This window comes from Mus caroli, unplaced genomic scaffold, assembly GCF_978045245.1.
Source record: "Mus caroli unplaced genomic scaffold, Mus_caroli_1 scaffold_16, whole genome shotgun sequence".
NCBI lineage: Eukaryota > Metazoa > Chordata > Mammalia > Rodentia > Muridae > Mus > Mus caroli.
Genome location: NW_028227271.1, coordinates 11,414,959 through 11,440,580, shown reverse-complemented (window position 1 = coordinate 11,440,580; position 25,622 = coordinate 11,414,959). Strand labels below are relative to the sequence as shown.

General features: G+C 42.0%; 1 protein-coding gene across 1 annotated transcript in view; it reads left to right on the top strand.

Annotated features, from left to right (window-relative positions):
* The window catches only part of Pdzrn4 (PDZ domain containing ring finger 4), a 359,992-nt gene extending 344,435 nt beyond the window's left edge, over positions 1 to 15,557 (top strand). The window contains 2 exon segments of the mRNA XM_021183579.2: positions 1,617 to 1,733; positions 13,326 to 15,557. Coding sequence (XP_021039238.1) covers positions 1,617 to 1,733; positions 13,326 to 14,843 — 1,635 coding nt within the window. The 3' untranslated portion in view covers positions 14,844 to 15,557.
* The last annotated feature ends 10,065 nt before the right edge of the window (positions 15,558 to 25,622 follow it).

The window sequence follows — 25,622 nt, the reverse complement described above, 5'->3', positions numbered from 1 at the left end:
TGCCTTCTGTTAGAGAGTGCCATGCATGCATATGGGTGCTTATTGTGCTGTTTAATGTTCTATTTTCAAGAGTTTGGGTTTTTTTCTATTTTTTTTGTTTGTTTGTCTTATTTGTTTATTTTCTTTTAAGACACTCATTTGTCTCTAAAGGTTTCTTATTAAAACCATCTCCAACCACTGTCCTTCTGTGCTCATTAGACACCTGTTTTCTTTGGAGCACAGAGTAGAGCAGAGTTTTGATGACAGTTCAGGTTGTTTAATGAGCACAACAGTTAATTTATATACTCCAGCTCCAGAAATCCACTTGGAGGCCAATTACCTGTATTGGCTGTCAACAGCCATCATATTACACAGGTAATCTCCAGCTTTCTGCGTCACTCTGAATGGAGACACCAACAGGATTTGTTTAACTGAGTGTTGAAAGAGCCTCTCGTGAGCATTTGCGTTCATCACCCATGAGCAAAACTGTGCACCATTCCACTGCCTGTATATACCACATTGGCCAAGTCCCCTCAAACTCCTAGACATGGGAGCTTAGATGTCCTCAGTAGGACTGCATGTGCTCCACATGCTTAAGGCCTTGAATAATCCTCAGAACCCTGTGAATAAACAGGCATGATTAGGAATGCTTTCCCTCCATTCAAAGAACGTAGGTACCAGTGAGATGGTTCAGTGGTTAAAGGCACTTATAACCAAGCCTGATAACCTGAGTTCAATCCCTAGAAATCCCCTGGTGCAAAGAGAGAAACCACACATTGTCCTCTGACCTTCATATGGGTCCCATGGCATGTGGGACACTTACAGGCACACACACACACATACACACACACACACACACACACTCTCACACATGCATGCACAGACATGCACACACAGAGATAGAGATAGATAGATGATTGATAGATGATAGATAAATGATTTATAGATATAGATAGATAATAGATAGATAGATAGATAGATAGACAGACAGACAGACAGAACAAATAAATAGATGTTTGGGTATTTGGTTTTTAGTTTTATGTTTTTGTGTTTAGTTTTATTATTTTTCCTTTTCTTTTTTACAGACAAATTCAGTGTTGTCTGTCAATTCCTTTATGCCAAGGTTCCACCTTGCTAGCTTGAGTCACCCAACTAAAAATGAAAGAAGCAGAAGGACAAGAATAAAATCTGCTTGTTGGCGGCAGCGCGTTGTGTACAGTCTCACTGGGGGATGTTGTTAAGGGTAAAGGCCCAATTGTCTCATAGCCCTATCAGAACCAACTGCAGTTCTTTTAACCCGGGGCTGCGGGAGATAATGAGAATGCCAGCTGTGGATTATGCAGTGTGCTTTTCATAGGTTTTGAAAGAAGGTAATGTTCTGTGCTGTGGGATTTACTCAGTTACGAGAGAAAATCTAAAGCTGTTTCAGGAGAGGATAAAAGGCCTAAGAATCCTTTTCTTTCTTTCTTTTTTTTGTCCCACCTTTTCTTCTTTCTGAGAGGTGACCAGAGGGGGCTGAGGCTCTGAAGAGAATCACCGACAAAGAGAGCTGGTTGGCAGTCAGCGCTGGGGCTTACCCTATTTTAGCACGAGTCTCACTAACATAATGTAATGGACTAATGTGTTCTCCCTTGCAGCTGGATGAAGGCTGGCTGGAAGATGAAAGGAACGAATTCTTAGAGGAGTTAAACTCAGAGCTGCTGGAGGAAGACCATAATGAAGGAGCACAGCGCACAGCCTCTGAGCTGCAGCAGGTAGGGCCCCCAACCTGAGCTCTGGCGTTGGAATGTTGCTCGGGTTCTTTAATGGGAAAGAAAGCACAATCAAAGGGTTTGATCAAACACCTCTAATCGTAATCTTTAGGGGCAAACGATCTTCTCAAATGAAGCAGAGGAAATGTGTACCTTTTCTGTTAAGATTATTTCCCGCTTGGGAAGCCTGAAGACTCTTAAGACGACACAGTACCACGCAGATGTACTCAAATGTAGTCTTCGACAGAATTTGCAGGCACTTAAGAGTAAATGTGTTTTGCAAATTGTAACTTAAATATTGGGTATTCTAAGTTTCTGGGCTAATATCCACTTATCAGTGAGTACATATCATTTGAGTTCTTTTGTGATTGGGTAACCTCACTCAGGATGATGCCCTCCAGGTCCATCCATTTGGCTAGGAATTTCATAAATTCATTCTTTTTAATAGCTGAGTAGTACTCCATTGTGTAAATGTACCACATTTTTTGTATTCATTCCTCTGTTGAGGGGCATCTGGGTTCTTTCCAGCTTCTGGCTATTATAAATAAGGATGCTATGAACATAGTGGAGCATGTTTCTTTCTTACTACTTGGAACATCTTCTGGATATATGCTCACGAAGAAGACCAAAGTGGGGACACTTTGCCCCTTCTTAGAACTGGGAACAAAACACCCATGGAAGGAGTTACAGAGACAAAGTTTAGAGCTGAGACAAAAGGATGGACCATCTAGAGACTGCCATATCCAGGGATCCATCCCATAATCAGCCTCCAAACACTGACACCATTGCATACACTAGCAAGATTTTGCGGAAAGGACCCTGATATAGCTGTCTCTTGTGAGGCTATGCCAGGGCCTAGCAAACACAGAAGTGGATGCTCACAGTCAGCTAATGGATGGATCACAGGGCCCCCAATGGAGGAGCTAGAAAAAGTACCCAAGGAGCTAAAGGGATCTGCAACCCTATAGGTGGAACAACATTATGAACTAACCAGTAGCCTGGAGCTCTTGACTCTAGCTGCATATGTATCAAAAGATGGCCTAGTCGGCCATCACTGGAAAGAGAGGCCACTGGACTTGCAAACTTTATATGCCCCAGTATAGGGGAATGCCAGGGCCAAAAAGTGGGAGTGGGTGGGTAGGGGAGTCGGGGGGAGAGTATGGGGGACTTTTGGGATAGCATTGGAAATGTAAATGAGGAAAATACCAAAAAAAAAAAAAAAGAGTAAATGTGTGCTTTGCTTATGGATAGGCCAGCTAGGAACAAGCAACCATCATCCATGAGGTAACGTTAAAACAAGCATTTGAGCTTTAAAATATACATGTTACTATTTGAATAGTTAAACTGTAAATAGAATGATGACATGCGGTAGGGTTTTGTGTCCATCATGGGTTAATCACATCTGTGTACTCCTGAACAACCTTAAAGGTGATCTTTGGCCCAGTGGTTGTCATAGGCATGCCCTGTGGCATAAATTGAGGTGATGACATCACGATGTCTTTTTAAAACTTCTTTATTATTATTGTTGTTGTTGTTGTTGTTATTCTTTAATCTTTTTTACAGTCCAGTCATTATCCCCCTCTTAGTCTGCCCTCTGACTGTTCCTCATCCCATTCCTCATCCCTCCCCCCCCCCCCCCGTCTCCAAGAGGATGTCCCCACCCTCCCACCCCCAGCCCACCAGACCTCCCCACTCCCTGGGCCTCAAGTCTCTCAAGGGTTAGCTGTACCTTCTCTCACTGAGGCCAGACCTGGCAGTTCTCTGTTGTATATGTATTGGGGGCCTCATATCAACTAGTGTGTGCTGCCTGGGTGGTGACACAGTGTCTAAGAGATCTCAGGGGTCCGGGTTAGTTGAGACTGCTGGTCTTCCTATGGGATCACCCTGCCTCTCAGCTTCTTCCAGCCTTTCCCTAATTCAACCACAGGGTTCCGTGGCTTCTGTCCATTGGTTGGCTGTAAGTGTCTGCCTGCATCTGACTCTTTCAGCTGCTGGTTGGGCCTCTCGGAGGGCAGCCATGACAGGCTCCTGTCTGTGACATCATGTTGTATTAAGGTCACATATTCATTCAACAAAAATTTGAACTCTTCATACATTGTAAATTCCATACTTGATGGCGGGAATGTTTTAAAAACAGAGTTCCTGACCTTAAAGTGTTTAAAATGGGGGACGATCACAGCCTGGGCTAAGGCAAAGTGAGTCTCGTAGTCTTCTTTATTTCTGTTATTTTCACAGCACGGAAAAACAAGACCAGATGACCTAGATTTTTATGTCTAATTCTTGTCTTTCATCTGCCTGACATAATCTCGTTAACATTTCTCTGACAGTTTACTAATTCATTTAATTATCATCCCGTTCTCAACTTTAATTGTTTCCTCCTCGTCATAAAGATGTCTGGGTTTTTTTTTTTTAAATATATCCTGACAGGTTTAACCACATGAAACATAGACATCCTATCACCTCTCCAAACTGAACAATGAAATATGCTTACTTCAAACAAAAATGCAGTAACTAAACCTTAAGACTGCCAGCTATGCCATCAGCACAGTCAGGCGTGATGCAGAATTGTGACTGTTACTGGCCCCTCCACTAGTGGTGGTCTGTGTTCAGAAACGCTGCTGCTGGGTGGTGGTTCTTTTGTAGTATAGATAGGGTTGGAATTTTTATGTATGGCCTCAACACTGGCCACAAATAAAGATATCTTTTGTTGGCAGCCGCCTCTTACAAGCAAAAAAGTCCTTGCTCCGGGCTTTTTCTTTCTTAGATACAAAATGTGACCTGATACAGAATTGAGGAGGGGGGGAGGTACTGCTGGAATAAAGAAGTAAAGCAGAGATGCTGTCTAGGTAAAGTGATACAGTACCAAATGCTACCCACGCATCAGATGTAATACAGATGCGAGGTTGTATGAAGGAACACCTAATGTCCCCCGAGGTCAGACACGCATTGTGTGGAAATTTTTCTCCACCACAAGACTGAAAACTGACGACAAGTACAGAAACCTTCAAACCGTCTTTTGCCCTTATAAACAATAACATTGCATTAGAAATGTCCTGTCGGGAACACCGCCTGTCAGAGAGTCATACTCCCAGGGTGAGGAGGGAAAACAACACCAAGGTAGTATGTTAACAGCAAGGCACTCTGGGATTGGAATGGAGATTTTTGTTTCCATGCTTTTTCATTGACCAGTGACAATGATTGCAAGGTCAATTCAGCAACTCAGCATTGTAGGCACCTCAGTGATGGCTTTATACCAAGGTCAACTTTTTACACTGTCTTGGGTTACCCAGCTGCTATGGACTCAAAGAAAAACATTAGCCTTTCTACACTGTCTCAAGTTTGTTACATAGAAACTCAAACTGCCCAAAGTAGTAGACCATCAAGAATATGGTGGGCAAGGCACACCATGCAGCCTTTGTTGGACAGAGCCTGGCATGGAGCTGTGAGCAGCTTTCCTTTGCTAGTTACATACAATTTGATTTATCCTTGAGACATTAGACATTAATCATTGTGTTCATAACAAGTAAGGGAAGGTATTGTAGGGAAAGCTTGAGAATCCTAGAATTGAATGGTACACGGCTACGTTTTCTTTATTATTTATGTGACATTCCTTTTGGGGAACAAAACAGTGGTTATTTAGAGAGAGCTTTCATTATTTTTTTATATTATTTTATATTTTATTATTTTTTATTTACTTTTATTTCTCCATAGAAAATTTCTTGCCCCCGGGTTTAATTGTTTTTAATGATGTAGTGGAACTTGCTAGGATAAGGAAACAGATCTAGTGGTGAGGAAATTAACAAGTAGGGAAAACAAAGCAGAAAGTGCAATGTGGAACACAGATGCTCTGTGATAAGGAAAGAAAGTCATTTTACCATATTCATCCCATTAGGCCATTGGTAAATTGTTCTATATGAAAGTAAATAATGTATGCACATTCATACCATATGTGCTATTAGATATGTGCACACATGTCAAAACATGTTTTTGATATTATGTCTATGCCTGCCAATCAGCATTGCTCAAAATTTCCTGGGAACTAACACTTGTGCCTGTGTTTTGGGGGAAGGAATCATTGTTCAATGGGTGTAGAAAATAATGGTATGGCTTCAGACTACTACAGAATAAAAAAGCTGTATCATATAGACAGCCAGAAAGGAGGCCAGGAGCTAAAGCAGAGCCCACACTTGCCTCTGCACTGGGTTAATTCTAGGGGGGTTCAGGAGCAGAGAAGAAAGCCCTCCATGACCATCCTAGTTAAGGTTACTGTTGCCGGGATGAATTTCCATGACCAAAGCAACTTGGGGAGAAAAGGGTTGATTTGATTTCTGCTTCCACACCACTGTGCATCATTAAAGGCAATCAAGACAGGAACTCAAACATGGCAGGAACTTGGAGGAAGGAGATGAGGCAGAGGCCATGGAGGGGTGCTGCTTACTGGCCTGGTCTTATGGCTTCCTTGGCCTGCTTTCTTATAGAACCCAGGACTACCACCCGAGGGAATGCCACCACCCACACTAGTCTGGGATCTCCCACATCAACCATTAATTAAGAAAATGCACTACAGCTAGATCTTATTGTGGCATTTTAAAAGTCTTCAATTCCTTTGCTCGAAGATACCCTCGGAACTTTATTAAGAAAATGATACCCGGGTGTATCCAGGTCAGGGGTGATTTCAATCCTTTGTCTTTATTCCTTCTTCCATCTTGAAAGTTTGGTGATGGCTACTATTGCTACTTCCTGCTGAATTAGGGTGTAGTTAGGGTTTAGAGTTGGGGTTGTCTTGAGTAAGTCTTGTGTGTCGGGAAAGAATAATAAATACAAGGTCTCCGTTGCGTCTAGGCAATCCAAACAAATTATGAACTTTAAGAGAAGTCGGGTGCTTGCTCCTAGAGATAGAACCATCAGGGAGAAGCACAGAGAGGAACCTAGCAGAGCAAGACATCACAACAACAACCTCATGCTCCAAGCACACCTGTAACCCCAGCTCGTGGGTCAGTGGGACATCCTGTCTCTGAGGATAAGAAAGGAAATGACAAATCAGGCCACCCCACAGTCTTGCTCCCCTGGTCTCCCATCTCCCTGGCATACCCTCCTCCCAAATCCAAAGAGGAAGACCCAGTGCTTAGGACATGGCACAAAAGGACCAGAAGCTGAAAGCCAATCCTGCTCGAAGAATAGAGTCACCTTTTTTGTCTACACTAGCTTTAAAGCCTTGGCTCTTCTAATTCCATTTGTTGAGATCTGCTAATATCCACGTAAATGGTAATGCTCACTACATCATAGACTGAAGGCGAGTCATGAAGCCGATGAGAAGTCTAACACAGTGACTATCTGTGGTTAACCTTCATTGGACTTTTCCTCAGTGAGAGTTAAGACATGGATACAGAAGTTCTCATTTTCCCTGAGAAGCAATTTAGCCCAGTGAATCATTCACACTAATATTTCGAAGGGTAGGTTCCTCAAACCATGTGGTGTTTGATGCTGCTGCTTAGTAGAGGTATTTTGTTTTGTTTCTTGTTTTCCCTGAGGTGTTTGTTACTAGAAGGGCAGAGTGGTACAAGCTCTTTTGGCTTTGCTCTTAGTAGTCAAGAGTAAACAGCTTAATAGGAACGAGGTGGGCAAGGGGAAGCTTACAGACAAACTGAGGCAGACCATAGCAGGTATTCTAAATGACCATCTTCACCACACCACGTGTGACTAAAATGAAAATAGCATCAGCCTGAGGTATGAATGCAGAGAGAAATGACTGCATTGAAGCACTTTCTACACAGGCTGTGGTGGCTGCTGCACCGGGCAGCCTCCTGTGGTAGTTATTAGAAGAGAACTTCTTCCCAGCATAGAAGAATGCTTCTTCATTCCTCCTTCAGTAAGCTTAACACAAATGACTCTTTCATGATTACAGTAACTCTCTCAGTTCTTTGATGTGTCCCCCTGTCTCTGCAGCATCACTGCCTGGCCATCCTGTAGCTAGGTTGATTTTCTGCTAGTTGCCAGCCTGACTGGCCCACACTGGAGGGAAAGTGAGTGATGGGGAAGTTACCTCAGTCATTTCAGTGACGTTTGGGCAACAAAGAGGTTTAGAAGAAATGCTCTCGAGCCAAGGACAGCTGGTGCTCCTTGCGAAGTCCTGCTCACTCTTCTTTTCTGTTGGTAGCAGGCATTATGTCACGGCACCGAACAAGCCTCACTGTGTAATGAGTCTAAGTCCTACGAAGACTTGATATGCACAGCTATAAAGTTTTAAAAGGAAAATATTGAACTAAATAAGCAAAACACTCCATGTTATAGTCTAGCTTTAAGCAAAGAGATATAATTTTCTGTAGCCATATGCCAATTTTTATTAAAGAAAAGACAGCTTACTTATGCGCTCAGTTGTCCCTAAAAGTTGTATTCAAATGTGTCCTACACTCAGAGAGCCTTGGAGAAGGAGGGAGCACAAAGAGTGTAAGAGCCAGGGGGGGTTGAACGTCTTCTGTGAGATAGCATCTTTTATGTATGACAAGAAAGCTGTATCCAGGAAAGTGCAATCATACAGCCATCTAAATAAGGCTTGCGTAATGATGATGCGAGATAATATTCCAGTGCAGACTGAGGGACACCCACAAGGCCTTCCCCCTAGATAAAGAGCCACAGGCAATCAATCAAAGGTTGCTGACAGAGGGACAATCATACTTTCCAGTGATAAGTCCCCTGATAGGTTATCCAATCTTAAGTAGTCAACCCTACACACAAGTGCACATGAGCAACACAAATGGAGTCAGACAGTTGTATTTATATATACACACACACACACTCACACTCAAACTCACACTTACACTTGGACACTCTCACACAGGCACACACACAAACACACATGCACACCCTCTCACACAATCACATACTTACATGGTCACACATACTCACACTCAAACCCATACTTACACGCTCACACACACTTGCACACTCACACACATGCACAAAAACACATATGTACACGCACAAACACATGCACACATATACACACTTGTGCTTCTAACAATAAAAATTAAAACAAAGAAGCCATGAAGGTTGAGAAGGAGTGGGGGCCTAGGAGGAGTTGGATGGGGAAGAAGCAAGAAAATGATATAAACACAGTATTCATGTATGGAAATCTAAAATAAATTATAACTTAAATTAACAGTAAGAAGAACGACTTAGACTCTTTTTCATGTACTTGTGTTCAACTACTTTGGTGAAGAAGCAAAAATGTAGATGAATAAAGACAACAGTAACCATGGAAACCGGTAGGACTTTGGTAAGAATTAGCAGCTGACCAAAAAAGTAGTTACTTTCACTGCATACAGCATTTTAAAATAATCGTCCTGATTGGTAGCTGAATATTAGAACTGCCTAACATAAATTTTGCTAAGAATAAGTACATAATTTCAGAGTGCCTTGTTGCTTTAGACATAGAGCATTGAGATTCTGGTTTGATATCACTGTGTTAATGCTTGAGTTTGGACAAATATAAACAATCTCTTTCTAATTATAGCTCACTGGCAACACATGATAGTTTATTTGTCTTGTAAGATTTGCCATCTACAGATTCTCCGTGACTGCTCAAAGCCTGTCCATCCTTTCTTCCTTCCCTTCCCTTCCCTTCCTTCCTTTCTTCTTTCCTTCCTTCCTTTCTTCTTTCCTTCCTTCCTTTCTTCTTTCCTTCCTTACTTTCCTTCTTTCATTTCTTCCTTTTCATCCTGGGTTAGTCATAGTATACAAAATTACTTCTTATCTATAAACATTGTTTTCTGGGTTTTTGTTTGTTTGTTTGTTTTTGTCAAAGATATCTTAACTTCTTCATTTTGTGCTCTTTGTATATAGAATTGCACATGTTAGTTATACTTTTGAATCACAATAACCTTAGCAAACCCCAGGGAGAAATCAAGCTTTAAATGCCATATGCCAAAAGATGGGAGAAAGTACATTCATAACCCTGCAGAATAATCCTTCATTTTCACAAAATTTAACAAGCTTAAGTGTATTAACTAATATTTAAGAATGTTACAAATGTTTATATTTATTTAGACACAACTCTCATATCTTATATCTAGTGATAATAAATATAACCCTACCTGGCCAGCACACCCAAGCACACTGTATATCAATGATTTGAACAAACAGGCACTTTTTAAATGCGAAAGTCTTAATTTATGCATCTGTTCATGTAACTGAAACAGTTTGAAGAGAATTCCTTCATCCTGTCATATAAACACATACAATATAATGTGCATACAACAGAATATACAGAAACACACATACACAAAGTTTATCTATTTTTCAGCTAGTCAGGAGACTACAATACAAACTGCCAGGCTATAAAAAAGAAAGTTAAAACTGACTTGTATTCGTGAGCCAATAGAAAAGTCAAGGTCATCTAATCTTAAGGTTTGTATTTTCAAGTCTTCTACAGTCTTCAGATGGGCTTTCAAATGAAGCCAGGTCCACAGCACCTGATAGAGGGTTGTTTTTTTGTTTGTTTTGGGTTTTTTTGGTGTTTTGTTGTTGTTGTTGTTGTTGTTGTTGTTACTGTTGGTGGTGGTGGTTTGGGTTGGTTGGCTTTGGTTTTGTTGTTTCTTGTTTGTTTGCTTGCTTGCTTGTTTTTCCTGGTCTTAGTTTCCAATGCGTCTATGGATTCACTCTCAGCCATGTCCCTGTTAGCTAGACCTAGCTGAAATAGCAATCTTATACATAACTTGGAATAATCAACAGATTTAAAATTAGCAGAGCAAGAACTTAAAGGGCTCAAGATCTTTATGCGCTAGTTCACTGCCTGCTGTTTAAGAACTGTCTGAAAGAGGACCACAAGAAAATTTTAAAGGAGCCATGCCAGTCCTAAAAACTACAAAGGCTCACAGAGTCAAAGATTCACCAGAGAAAGGCCACCAGGCACTGGTATAAAGTGAGTTATGGAAAAAAACCATAAAGGAACATCTCCTGTCACCAAGGAGAGATGGTAGCACTCCACTTCTACCATCATTAGTCTGAGGAATTCTAGGGGCAATTCGCCTTCATGGGATTAAACTCATCTCTGTCCATTGCATCTCTGGGACCCCTTCTATGAGAGGTTTATCTGGTAGCTGAAGGACAAGTCACTACTCAGGAAATGTTTCAAGCCAGATGTGCTGTTTAAGGGACATTATCTCCCAGAATCACCAATCTGCCAGACACCCCTACTAGTGTCTCAGAATGCCCTGAACTCCCAAGAAGTATGGGTGGCCTCAGGCTAAGAGCTGACCACTCTCAATGGCACCTTCCAAATGAGCCAAGATCCTTCTAAACCAGGAGTGGGGTATGTTCTTCTGAGGCCTTTCCATGTGTTACTATAGTAAGTTGTCCTAGCACCACCCCCTCCCGGGGGTCTTGTCATCCTGGGTATCCAGGGAAGTGTTTGCTTCTTCAGAACCAGAGTCCCTTGTATACAGAAAGTTTTCAGAAGAGTCTTGCTATAGCCACAAAATCCCTCAGCCTCTATCAAACCAATTGTCACCAACATGGACTCACAAAATCCAGGGAAAAAAATTAACAGGTAGGGGGAAACAAAAAGCAAGTAAGCAACAATAGACATCCAGACTGGATCAGGCCAAACAGCTATCCAGTATCCCCCAAATGGAACCTTATGATTCTGCTACTACACCCAGACTCCAAAGGCAGGAAGAGTCAAGAACCCCTGAAGGGATTGCTGCATCTCCAGAAGTCTGTCAGCCCTTAAGCAAAGACTTAGCTTATACCCCTATACCAGGAAGAAAGGCGAAGGTCTCATGCAGAGACACCTTGTGTCTACTCATGTAGAGAAGTTTCCTCTTGCAAAAATGAAGAAGATATGTAGGGTAGGCAGTCCTACTATGGAGGTACAGGTTCGGGCATCTGAGCATTTCAGACTGGCATCAGATCATATGGCCAGCCAGCCGGAGTTGCACCCTCCTAAAGGGCTACAGAGCCGGAGTTGTGCCCTCCTAAAGGGCTACAGAGCATGCTTCTTCACAACTCACAAGTTTCTTTTTGAGGAGAGGGAGGTCATATTCTTCACAGGAGCTTGAGTTTATGGCATCATTCACAAGTCAGCTTGACTGCTTCTGCTCATATCTGTTCTTAAGCTGGCTCCACACCACAGGGACGATTGCTGAAGAATGTTGTTACTTAATGAACATATGTCCGAATGTATACCAATTTCTGTATTAGTCAGGGTTCTCTAGAATCACAGAACGTATGGGTAGTCTCTATATAGTAAGGGAATTTGTTGATGACTTACAGTCTATAGTCCAACTCCCCAACAATGGTCACCAGCAGCTGTGAATGGAAGTCCAAGGGTCTAGCAGTTGCTCAGTCCCACAAGGCAAGCAGGCAAAGAAGAGAGAGCGAATCTTCCTTCTTCCGATGCCCTTATGTAGGTCTCCAGCAGAAAGTGTGGCTCAGATTAAACATATGCCCTTAACCAATTCCACCTGCCCCCGACTAAATCTCACCTGTGCAGGAAATTAGTGGCTAAGAATACTTTGTACATGGTCCAGCTCTGGGACATTGTTCTTGCTTCTGAGATGGATGATGTAGAAGGAGATGCACTGTGGCCATGTATCCAGGAACACAACATGCTGACCATAACTAATGTGGACCATAGGAGGAGAGCTTTGCCTTCAGCCTACTAAGCAACTCACAGCCTAGACCTGTGTGGTGTGGGGCATCCTCCTCTACAGAGAGAGATGGAGGTTTGCAGTTCCAGTACAGCATCCTAACATGGACCTGCTGTTTTGTGATACCAGCCTTACTATATTCTGCACATTCCTGTCCGTAAAGACCCCCACCCCCTGATTTATGTGGTGGTGGTCCTTCTGAAATAAGCATTCTGCCACCAATGCTTGGAGTGACAAAAGAGATGTCACTGGACAGCTCCTGAAAGGCTTCAATCCAGGTCCAGTTAGTATTCACTTTATACCCTAAAACCACAATGTGGGGTGGGCAACCAAAAAAGATTTTACAGAAGCATACAGGGCAGTCAGCAAGTTGTAAGTGGCGACAGGTAATTGTTTTCAGTTGCCTTTCCAACTCATGCTGTTTCAGGTAAGGAGTAAAGTTGTGGTTGGTAAACGGGCAGTACAGGCGGTGCCTTTGGTAGATCACTAAATAGATCAATGATACATCAGTAGTGTATAAGTGGTCATTTCTGCCTTCTTCGACTTCCTTTAAAGAAAGTTAAGAATCAGCAATAGTTACTTAAGCATTAGACCTACAAATTGCTGAAAAAGATGTAGATACTTTGTCTTCATGACTCTTGGGAGTGGTTTCACCTGAGAAGTTGTCACTTTGTATATATCCTTTAGCTAGGTTTCCCAAAGAGAAAAGCTGAATGTAGAGATCCTTCGTTACCAGGTTCTCTGTCTCATTTATACCCAGCGAGTGTTACAGTTATAAGGAAACATATTTCCTCTGTTATGCTACACACAAGACTGTTGTGAACTAATTGTCTCTATTTCTAAAATTCCTATGCAAACAACAGCTAGCCACAAAACATTGTTCTTCAAGCAAGTTTACAACAGCCAGGGCTTTCCAAAAATAATATCTTGTGTTCTGTTTTCTCAGCCAAAAAAACAGGAGGAAGAAGAAGGCACAACAGATACGGCCACCTCCTCTTCCAACAACCAGGAGAAGGACAGTGGCGTGGGGCGCACGGATGAGAGCTTGCGGAATGATGAGAGCTCAGAGCAGGAGAACACAGTGGAGGAGCCCCACAGCACCGCCCTGAAGAGCAAGAGAGAGCTGGGGCAGAGCCAAGACACGCTAGGGAGCCTTGAGCATCAATGCAATGAGAGCTGTGCTGGGGGTGACTGCTTAGACTCCGACTGTGCCAGCAACCAGGAGGTGTGCGAAGGCTTCCAGCAGCTGTTGGAGCTTAAGATTCGAAACCACGGAGATTATGACCTGTACTACTCAAGCAGTACCATCGAGTGCAATCGAGGGGAACAGGACGGGGTGGAGCACGAGCTGCAGCTGCTTAACGAGGAGCTGCGAAACATTGAGCTAGAGTGCCAGAACATCATGCAGGCCCACAGGCTCCAGAAAGTGACGGACCAATACGGAGACATCTGGGCATTGCATGATGGGGGATTCCGAAATTACAACACCAGCCTGGATGTGCAACGGGGGAAACTGGATGACATCATGGAACACCCAGAAAAGTCAGACAAGGACAGCTCGAGTGCGTACAATACGGCGGAGAGCTGCAGAAGCACTCCGCTGACTGTAGACAGGTCCCCGGACAGTTCCCTTCCAAGAATGATCAACCTCACCAATAAGAAAAATCTGAGAAGCATGATGACAGCCCATCAGTCCCCTCCCAGACAGAGCACCAGGGAATATGCATCTACCAAAGCCAAAGCCAACGATGAAGGTTGCAGCATCGAAAGCCTGGAGAAGGGTCTAGAAAGCAGCCAGCTTCTGGATCAGGAGCACACAGTCAGCGAGCATCCTCCATACCTCTCTCCTTACCACAGTTCCTCCTACAGATACGCCAACATTCCGGCGCATGCCCGGCATTATCAAAGCTACATGCAGTTAATTCAACAGAAATCGGCTGTGGAGTATGCCCAGAGTCAGCTTAGCTTGGTGAGCATGTGCAAGGAATCGCAAAGGGGCTCGGAGCCCAAGATGGAATGGAAGGTAAAAATTAGGAGTGATGGGACCCGGTACATCACCAAGAGGCCAGTGAGAGACCGACTTCTGAAGGAACGTGCCTTAAAGATCAAGGAGGAGCGGAGTGGCATGACCACAGATGACGACACCATGAGTGAGATGAAAATGGGGCGCTACTGGAGCAAGGAGGAGAGAAAGCAACACCTGGTCCGGGCCAAGGAGCAAAGGCGGCGCCGGGAGTTCATGATGCGGAGTCGGCTGGAGAGCCTTAAAGAGAGCCCACAGAGCAGTGGGGAAGGCAAGAAAGAGCTGAGCATCATCGAACTGAGCCACAAAAAGATGATGAAAAAAAGAAACAAGAAAATTTTGGATAATTGGATGACAATCCAAGAACTGATGACCCATGGGGCCAAATCCCCAGATGGCACTAGGGTCCATAATGCCTTTCTGTCGGTGACCACCGTATGACCAGACACATGGGGACAACTGGCTTAGAGAGCACGCTACCAGTTTCGGTAGAGTATCATTGCCTCGTTCAATGTGGCATTTTTATATATATTTTGTGACTTTACAGTTTAAATTTTTTGTAAGCAAAAAATACCTGGTACTTTTTAATTTGTTTTTCATATGCTGGTACCTTCTTTGGCTAATATCTTCCCTTAACTTGTGATATATTCATAGCACACATTTATAGAAAAAAAAAGAAAACAATGAAAAAACAAAAGGAAAAAAAATGAACAAAAATACTAAGGACCTAATTAATTTCCTATTTTAATGTATCTATTGTAAGTTAAAAATCTGGATTTATTTCGCTAATTTTCTTATTTCCTATTTTAATAGTTCAATGCCAAAACATGTCTATGCTTACCTCCTGGCATAGTGTATGCTAAATCAGATCTGCTACTAAACTACATGCCGCATCTTGTCTTATACATGAAGTAGCCCCCCTTTAACATCTTCCTGTACATTTAACACATACATGGCAATTGTCTTTGTCTCAGTAAAGTGTGGGTGGACAATCTTCCCGTGATATGTAGTGACACTGGTCATGTAGCTAGATAATTGTGGTAATTTGTGACAATAAAAGAATAAATAAATTATTGATTATCCTTACGAAAAGTTAACCAAGGACTGTTATTTTCTTTGCCCACTGTGGTTAACATGTTTGGTTGTACATGTACTATTAGAAGACTCTTAATTGTGAATTATAAATTGTGCAGTTTTTCTATCACCTTTTTCTTTTTTCCAATAAAGTTGTTTTGAAACACTGCTTCTAGGTCATTGTGTCACATCTTCCAAATCACATATTCCTACTGGGAACAAATTAGATAATAAACGCAGTATTTCAATGATGCTAAATTACCCCTCATGAGCCTCGAGCCTGCCTTTCACAGGTGAGCTTCCAGAAGAATATTAATGAAGGGTCTCCTATTGACACGTCTGCTTACCTCTACAACTCATATTGCTCTGAGAGGCTTCAGCAATGGGAACTCACCACTCACAGCTTTGGAGACTGCTAAATCATTCGATTTTTGTAGGACACAATCCAGTCTACAAAACAGCAGGTTTATTTGATCATCTAGAAGTGCGTTTTGAGAAGCCATCCATCTTTGCGGTAATTTTCAGCATATTCAATTAAATGCCTTATATGTCTTTATTAAAGGGTATATTGTTAACTGGCTAGTCAGATTTCTATTAATCTAGCTTTTCATTGCTTAAACATTTAGCCATCCCATGTGTCACCCCTAATGCCTACAGAATAGAAGGCATTGTTAACTATGTATGTAAAATTTCATTTAACCCAGCAGATTGTTTGTCATAATGAGGACATGCACCGAACTATGTTGAAGCTAGTGTCTTATATGAAAGCCTACAGTAGCTATGTACAGAACCTATTAGCTCTCCAATCAGTCTCAGGCCCCAGCATTATACTCATCTCTCCCTGTAGCTTGCTCAGGTCACCTATCCTGACAGTTCTCATTGAAGTTACTACCTGTTATTTTCCCAAGATCTCTGAAACAAATCTTAGCCCTTATTAGAATGAAACAACAGACAAGAGTTTGAGGAGGAAACATTTTCTTAGCTCCTTAGCATATACTGGTATGCCCATTGTTTCCTTTTTTTGGGCAATTTATTCATAATTGAATCATAAGCATTTTCTCCCTTCATAGAGTTTAGTTTAGTTTCCTGATGGGACAGTCTTTTTTTTTTTTTTTCAAAAACAATTTTTTATTAGATATGGTCTTCATTTACATTTCAAATGCTATCCTGAAAGTCCCCTATACCTTCCCCTTGCCCTGCTCCCCAACCCACCCACTCCTGCTTCCTGGCCCTGGCATTCCCCTGTACTGGGGCATATATATAATCTTTGCAAGGCCAAGGGCCTCTCCTCCCAATGATGGACAACTAGGCCATCTACATATGCAGCTAGAAACACGAGCTCGGGGGTTACCGGTTAGTTCATATTGTTGTTTCTCCTATAGGGTTGCAGACTGTGGGAAGCCACATGTACCGTTGCAGGGTGGCGCTGGCTACTGCTGGCTACGACGCATAAGTTTGGGCAAACAACCAATGCGTACTTATGCAGTAAAGTTTTTTTCGCCAAAACACTGCCTGGCCCGGGCATGATAATGAGGCTCTGCAAAGTACTAAGAGAGTTAACCAATCAGATGAGAGACATGCAAATGAGGTATGATAATGAGGTTCTATAAGGTACTGAGAGAATAACCAATCAGATGTGAGACATGCAAATGAGGTATGTTAATGAGGTTCTGTGAGGTACTGAGAGAGAATAACCAATCAGATGAGGAACATGCAAATGAAGTAGAATGCGCAACCGATCCAGGTGTGAGACACGCCTCTCCTAGGCCTATATAAGCAGCAACAGTTCTGGGCTTGGGGTCTCTTCACCTCTGCAATCAAGCTCTCCCAATAAACATGTGCAGAAGGATCCTGTTGCAGTGTCGTTCTTGCTGGCGAGTCCAATGGGCGCAAGAGCAGACCCCTTCAGCTTCTTGGGTACTTTCTCTAGCTCCTCTAGCCCTGTGATCCATCCAATAGATGACTGTGAGCATCCACTTCTGTATTTGCCAGGCACTGGCATAGCCTCACAAGAGACCGCTATATCAGGGTCCTGTCAGCAAAATCTTGCTAGCATATGCAATAGTGTCTGGTTTGGGTGGTTGTTTATGGGATGGTTCCCTGGGTGGGACAGTCTCTGGATGGTCATGAAGGGACAATCTTGAATCCCCTGGTTCAATTCCATTTGAATAATAATGAATACTATTTACCCTAAATTACTTTATAAATCTGCATTTTCCTCTTTGATCTGTTGCTTTTATCCCATTGCTGTTATAAAACACTCTAACCAAGAGATCCTTGGGAGATGAAACGGTTTATTTCATCATTCACTTCCAAGTCACAGCCCATCATTGAGGGAAGTCCATGAAGTAACTTGCTTGCTGCCTTGCTCTCTGGCTTACTCACTTGCTCAGCTAGTTTCCTTATACAACCCTGGACCACTTGCTCAGGGGATTGTACCACCCACAGTGGGCTTGGACCTCCTACATGAATTATCATTATCAGTCAAGAAAATCTGTCAGAGACTATGCCCACAGACCAACCAGATAAAAAAGAATTAAGAATCAGATTGAGATTGTGTCAAGTTGGCAAGTGATGCTAACTAGGACAACCCTATACATTGGTCTGTTTGCTATAGTTATTGTTGTTGTTGATCTTCTTCTTCTTCTCCTTCTTCTTCTTCTTCTTCTTCTTCTTCTTCTTCTTCTTCTTCTTCTTCTTCTTCTTCTTCTTCTTCTTCTTCTTCCCCTTCCCTCCCTCTCCCTCTTCTACTTGTCTTCTTCCATGATTGTATCTTTTTGAAGGCCTATTACACATAGGAAAATAAACTCATTTTACTTGCCTAGAGTTAAAAGCTGGCCACAAATTTAGAAAAAGTGATAAGTAAGGCAATTGAAGGCTTTCATGGTTCTTAGTTTTAGCCATCATGAATGGACTTGCTAAACTATTCCATGTATACTCCATTGATTCTTTTTTTCTTTCTTTTGTAGTGCTGAGAGCTTGCAAATATTAGGTAAGCAGCCTACTAAGCCAGTGACCAGTTCTAGAGTTCAGTTTTGTCTCATGGTTTCCTATATAAACACTTCACTATCCTGATTTCAATTCTTTCCAATTCAGATCTAACTATGGCTGATCCTTCTCTTCTCCTGCATGCATGAACCAACATGCACATTTTCTAGAAGAAACACCTTCACATTTCTAAGAATTTACTATTTTGCAAATGACCCATTTCATTTTCCTTTTAATAAAGTCAAGTATGCTTACCAGATTTCTAAAACTGTGATACACTTTCACATCTGTGTTTATATACTTCTACAGGTTGAGATACCTCCCACAAAATTTGGTGAAAATCTGAAAAGTGTCATGCTCTATGTGTATAATCAAGCTTTGTGATAAGCTTGTTTTTATTGTATAAATAATAAATCTGTTGACCACTAAATATTTTCTTAGCAATATGTGGAATATTTTATTTCAGTCCAAAGGAAATGCCTAGATATAAAGGTGGAAATATTTTATTTCGGCTTATCTTGAAATTGTTTTTTTTGTTTGTTTTTTATGTTGTTATGACAGGATTAGTATTAGAATCCAAATGACAGGGACCTAAGGAGGTAAAAAAAGACTCTAGATACAAAGGCTATTTCTTCATCATGTCCAGGAAGAAGGCTATACTGTTACTCTCCTGGTTTCCCTTGCTGTCCTTTTATGAACACCTGCTGTGCATTCAACATTAACTTTCAGTAAGTAGCTACATCTTGACTTGATCCGCGTACTGCTGTTTGTTTTGTTTTGTTTTGTTTTTTGCCTTTTGTGTGCACTGGCTCTCTGCCTCATATTCTTCGTTAAGGCAGTGCCATTTACTTGTTCTCTTGCCGCCTTACCTGCTCATTAATAAAGCTCTATCATTTCTTTTTCAAAGTGCATAGATTGCTTCCAGTGATCTCAAGACTTCCAGAGACTAGAATATCATTGCCCCACAATTGGTTACTCAGGCCTGAGCTTGGTCTCTCTATCCTATCCTGCCTGTGGCAGCAACATCTGCTCCATTTTCCTCAGTGTACTTGGATATCTTTAAAATCTGAGTTCTTGTGACTCTTATTTAAGGATGTCTGTATCTTTCCATCTTTTCTCTTACTACTCTCTATGATGTTTCCAATTCATGCTTTGAGAAGCCTGAACCTTTGGTAAATGGTTTTTCTGATGGTTCCTTAAACTAACAGTCTTCAAATTTTAATGAATATGTAGTGAAATGTTTGCTCTATTGTTTTCTAGTAATGAATCTATAGATTACTTATGTAAATCATTATCAATGCAATTAACTACATATATAATAACAACTGAATAACTTCTATTATTTCTCAATAAAGTTAAACATTACATCAGACTTGTTGACTAATTTACTTCTTCCAAGAAAAAAGAGTAAATTCCCTAGAAATTTTGACCTTGGCACTTACAGATTTGTAGAAATACCCAGAGTTTACTAAGCAAAGCAACAGCTACACAGCTACATTTGACGGGAACGACTGTAGGAGAACACTGAAGGTATGCAGAAGAGAAACTGGGATATGATAAAATACAGAGATAGGAGACAGCAATGTACAAGGAGAAAATGAATGCCCAGCTCCACAGACTAAGAGAGGGTGTCTCCCCTCTGCAGGGGTAAGTGCTGAATGGGGCAGATTCATAAAATGCTGTCAACGTGGATGCTAACGATCCTAGCTGCAGAAAAGTTACACAATTCTCTGACACCTGCATCCTGGTTTTACAAATAAGCTTGATTTTTTTTTCATAGGTGTCCTAGCATGCCAAAGCCAGGCACTAAGACAGGACAACTTATCTCAAGTCACTCTTCTCTGGGGATGGGAAACCTGAATATTCCCATCCTGTGGACCCAACAGACATTCTAATGCACTGATAACATTGGGGATGCCTCACAAACCAAGCTTGGCATTGAAGTTTAACTCTGAATCAAATCTACAGAATGCCTTGTGCTATAGAAAATAGCATCATCGTGGAGAGTGGCAAGGAGGTGCTGTCCTCAAGACACAGGATAGGGAGCTCACCTGATGGCCAGTCATACACATAGATGTGGCAGTAACAGGATGAACACACAGTCCATCCCAAGATGCTACCACTCCATTTCATTGTTGCTGCACACAGGTGCATCCTGAGATGAGCTTTGAGTAACACAGGAACTCCAGCTGTTACCAACTCTTGCAGGCACACAGCCTAAGACAGTCTGATGAGAAACTTTGCTAGTGCCAGCCCTGTCCCTCTATGGACACTAAGCATAAAAGAGTAAGAGAAAGAAAAACCTAACCATCACCCTACCCAGCTAATGAAGGCTCAAGTGGAATCACCTTTCCATTTACTGGTAAGAAGACACAGCATTTCAGCCCCACAGTATTAGTGCTATTAGCAAATCCAGAGAGGCCAATGAATAAAACAGTCAACAGTGCCTAAGATACCCCTATCCCTGAACTAGAAATTGTGCCACTGTTGTAAGTATAGACACGCAGTATAGATTTCACATACAAGGCTGTCCACCTCACGCCTGCCTGAAGTACTACCACATTCCCACTCTTGAATGGCCTGCAGAAAGAGTGTACTCACCATCCATTGGCAAAGAAACACCAGGAGACTATACTTCATGCCCAACTGGACATAATGCCAACATTGCCTAATGAACCCCTGCCATCAGAAACATGAAGCAATCCACTTACTCAGAAGACCATAAAATGGTAGTGATAGATCTCACCCACTTCATATATAAATCTGAACATAGGAACACAGAAAATATATTTTAATTGGGTCATATGATAACATCAAAAGATCAAAACTTTCTGGTAACAGCAAAGAAGTTTTGATGAATGAGAGACCTGATAGAGAATTCAAAGAACGTTTTGTTTTTTTTTTTTTCAAAGACAGTGAATAAGATCTAAGTGACTAAAGATAAACCATTCGCTGAAATTGAGAATAAAATGCAGGAAATAAATGTGAAATTCAACAGAAAAAAATGCATGTTTTGAAACAGACCCATAGAGAAATTGAAAGTTCAATAAATCAAATGAAAAACTCACTTGAGAGCCCGAGGATGTATTAGATCAAACAGAATACAGAATATCTGAGAGTAGAGATGGGTCTTTTAAATTTTCTTATTCATGGAGGGGGGGGGATACAGGAAAAGAAAGAAAAGATAGAGAAAGCACTCAGTAACTTTGTGACACTGCCATTCAGTGATCAAACACCAGGAGCATCCAAAGGCTGAGAAATAAAGGTTAGAGCATAAGAGATGAAGAAGAAAAACAACCAGTTAGTAAAAGTAACAGTGGAAGGATTCTATCATCATGGGGACTCCACAGACAGCAGCAAGCTGGGGCTCATTGAACCCCAAATACATGTGACCAAAAAAGAATCTTATCATGGCATATAAAAATCTAAGCCCAGGACAAAGACATCATTGTGAAATTTGAGAGGGTAGTCTTAAGACACATTGAAGAATAATTCCATCAAGAGATGCCTCCACTACAAACACCCATTCTAAGTGCAATGTAGATTGCTTCTGTATAGCAGCATCCGAGGAGGTTGAAGCTCGTAACAAATATCTATGAGCTAGAGGGTTGGCTTTGGTAGTGTTGCTCACCCATGACATTGTGTCCAACTTTGATGAAAGAGCAAATATGCTGTGAGATAGTTTTTTGTGCTATATTGGACCATCCTGATGCCTGTCTGTCTGTCTGTCTTGTCTGTTTGGTTGGTTGGTTTTTTTAAGCATCTGGCTTCTACTACGAATCTGTGCTTGCCTGGAGCATATGATGCTGGGCCTTTAGAAGTCCTACTCACCCTATGTATAGGGTACATTATCTCTTGTTAGCTCTCACATGTCTCAGATTTTTAAAGCATCTAGAAAGACAGTAAAAATAGGAGAGAGAAAAGTTAACCCAGCATGCTAAAAAACAAAAACCAGTTCCTTGCAGATATTCCATTGTGGTAAGGTCAGTGAATACAGCATTGGTGTCTATTTGTGTCAAGTCAACTCATTCAGGCTTCGTTTGGAACAGACTACCGATCAGCAAATCAATAGGGATTGAAATGTACTGTGTGAGATGGACAGAGGCGAACAGCACCAAGCTGCCAGGAGAAGAAACTGTATTTGAGATCCTGAAATGTTCCCCGTGTTGGATGCTTTCAGTGGATCTTTAACAAGCTTGTTGTCTGGGGCCGATGGACTAAACACACGTGAAAGGAAGCCTTTCTCAAGCCGAGTGTTTAGATGATGCAGGAGGAAGGAGCAGGAAAAGGACTTGGGCTCCCACCAGCTCTGCCAGCCTCCCTGGCCTTGAAGCCTTCAGCCATAGCTTACCTAATCCACAAGTTCCTGGTAGGGCTCTGGTTTCCAACCATCCCAAACTCTATTTTCTCATCCACAAAATGAGGATATTTGAACTAATAACCTCCAAAGCCCCTTTGATGTCTGATAGTCTAGAAATTTGCCAGAAGTGAGGGGTGTTTGTTTGTTTGTTTTTGTTTTTTGTTTTTGATTTAGCCATATCCTTTTGGGGCAAGTAAAGGGCATTTGAAAGTGAAAAAACAAAAAGTCATAATTCCTTAAAAATAATTCTACAACTCTTTCTAACACTTAACAACTGCCACATTGTAAGCTTTCTGTTAAGACACCACCACAGCTTCAACCTATGGGTCACAACCCCTTTGAGGGGTGGTCATATATTTCCCACATATCAGATATTAACATTAAGATTAATAATCATAGAAAAATTATGAACTAGCAGCAAAATAATTTTATGGTTTGGGGTTATCACAACATGAAGAGCTGTATTAAAGGGCTGCAGCATCAGGAAGGTCGAGAACTGCTATGTTAGGACCTAAGTTTTGCCAGTTTTACCTTCCACTTCTCCAGAAGATGCCCTGTCTTTTGGGTTCTCATATTATCCTGTGGCTGTGCTCTAGAAGAGATGCTGAGTCTTTGGGTACATACTTACAGAGAAGATGGAGAAAGGAAGACATCATCCATCCACGTGGACGATGCTGAGCTTTGTAATCAAGGAGCTTCTATACAGATAGCGGGCACACTTGCTGTTGTGGTACTCCAGAGAGAAAGCCTCTGAAATCACTGCAGATACACTGGCTGGTTTCTGCAAATACTGTATAATTTAAGTAAAAAGAAGCATGAGGAGTTAGGCAAGAACCTGGTCAAGAAGGCTCACACAGTGAATTGTAGCAGGAGATAGAATCAAATCCGTGCTGCGTACAACTCGGGCTATTTGAAATTTGGGCATTTTCAGGGAAGAAAAGCATTTAGGCTAAAAACAACAATGTATGGATGGTATTCAAGTTTTTATTTAATTAAAGATGGTCTTTAAAAGAGTATGGAGAGATGAGGAAAGGAGGGGAGGGGAGGGGAGGGGAGGGGAGGGGAGGGGAGGGGAGGGGAGGGGAGGGGAGGGGAGGGGAGGGGAGGGGAGGGGAGGGGAGGGGAGGGGAGGGGAGGGGAGGGGAGGGGAGGGGAGGGGAGGGGAGGGGAGGGGAGGAAAGATGTTGCTGAGCCTGGTTGGGGAATTGACCGAATGGGTATTATATTAAATAGTCTCAAGACAAGAAAGCCGTCCTAGAAGGAAAGGTGAATGATTCTACCTTAGGCTGCTGATTTTTCAGGTGCCACTAAAACTCTTCAGATCTTAAACCAGAACTCGGAGACTGGAAAAAGTCATCCAGGAACTCTAAGTAGACCATCTAATGCTTTTCTCTTTTATTCCGGGTGTCAAGAAGGTAGGATGCACTCTGAAAAGCCACTGTCCTTCTTCCTGGTTTCTGCTTTAAGAGCTGTATCTATGTCTCCTAAGAAGGGGAAGCAAGAATACCCGCTTCAAACATCCTCTCCTCTGGAGATAGCTGCAAGTCCAGAGTGTGTACTTCAAAAACATCTCCAGCAATACCTGACAAAGAACACTGTAACCGAATTCATAATATTTAGGTAGTAAGACACATGAGTATTTAAACTAGAAATAATCGCACACAACCTCAAGTCAGGTTTTATAGTGCTTGTTCTTATGGAAAATATTTCCAGAGACACACCAACTCTCGACTTCATGTGCTTCACTGTCAGCGTAGCTGAGCAACCTTTTTGCTTACTATTGGGTCTCATTCCTCTTCCCTTGGCATCAAGTCTCTACAGGATTAGGTGCATCTTCTCCTACTGAGGTCAGACAAGGCAGTCCTCTGCTACATATGTGGGGGGAGGAGGGCACGAACCAGGCCATGCATGCTCTTTGGTTGGTGGCTTAATCTCTGGGAGTTCCCAGGTATCTGGGTTAGTTGATACTGTTGGTCTTCCTATGGAGTTGCCACCCCCTTCAGCTCCTTCAGTTCTTCCCCCAACTCTTCCATACAGATCCCAGACTTCAGTTCGATGGTTAGCTCTAAGTATTTGCATCTGTCTCAATCAGCTGCTGGTAGAGCCTCCCAGAGGACAGTCATGCTAGGCCCCAGACTGCAAGTACAACATGGCATCACCAATAGTGACAGGGTTTGGTGCCCACCCATGGGATAGATCCCAAGTTGGGCTGATCACTAGATAGCCTTTCTTTCCATTTCTGCTTCATTTTTGTCCCTGTATTTCTTTTAGTCAGGAACAATTCTGGATCAAAAATTTTCTGTTCTGCTGTTGTAGGTTATCTAAATTGGTTTCATGAATTTGCTATTAAACATCATTCAGTAATAAACACCGGTAAGAAACATCTCTGGGATACAGTGACTTGGAGGCCTTTGGGTAAATACTTAGGAATGCTACCACTGGGTCATGTGGCAGACATATTTTCAATTATTTTAAGGAATATCCATAATGATTTCCATGATGCCTTGACTAGTTCTCACCCACCCCACATCCCCCACCCACAGTGTAAAAGGCTTCTATTTTGCCCATACTCTCACCAAAATTTCTTACTGTTTAATGAGTATAATTTAGGCTGGGGAGAGAAGGAATCTTAATGTATGTAGTTACAGTTTTCCCTTCTCTGATAGCCAATGAAGTTGACCATTTTTCTATGTGTTTATTGGCCATTTGTATTCCATCTTTAACAACTCTCATTTTTATTTCATTGCATCACTTGTTGAAGAGGCTGTCATTTCTCCAATGTGTAATTTTGAAGCCTT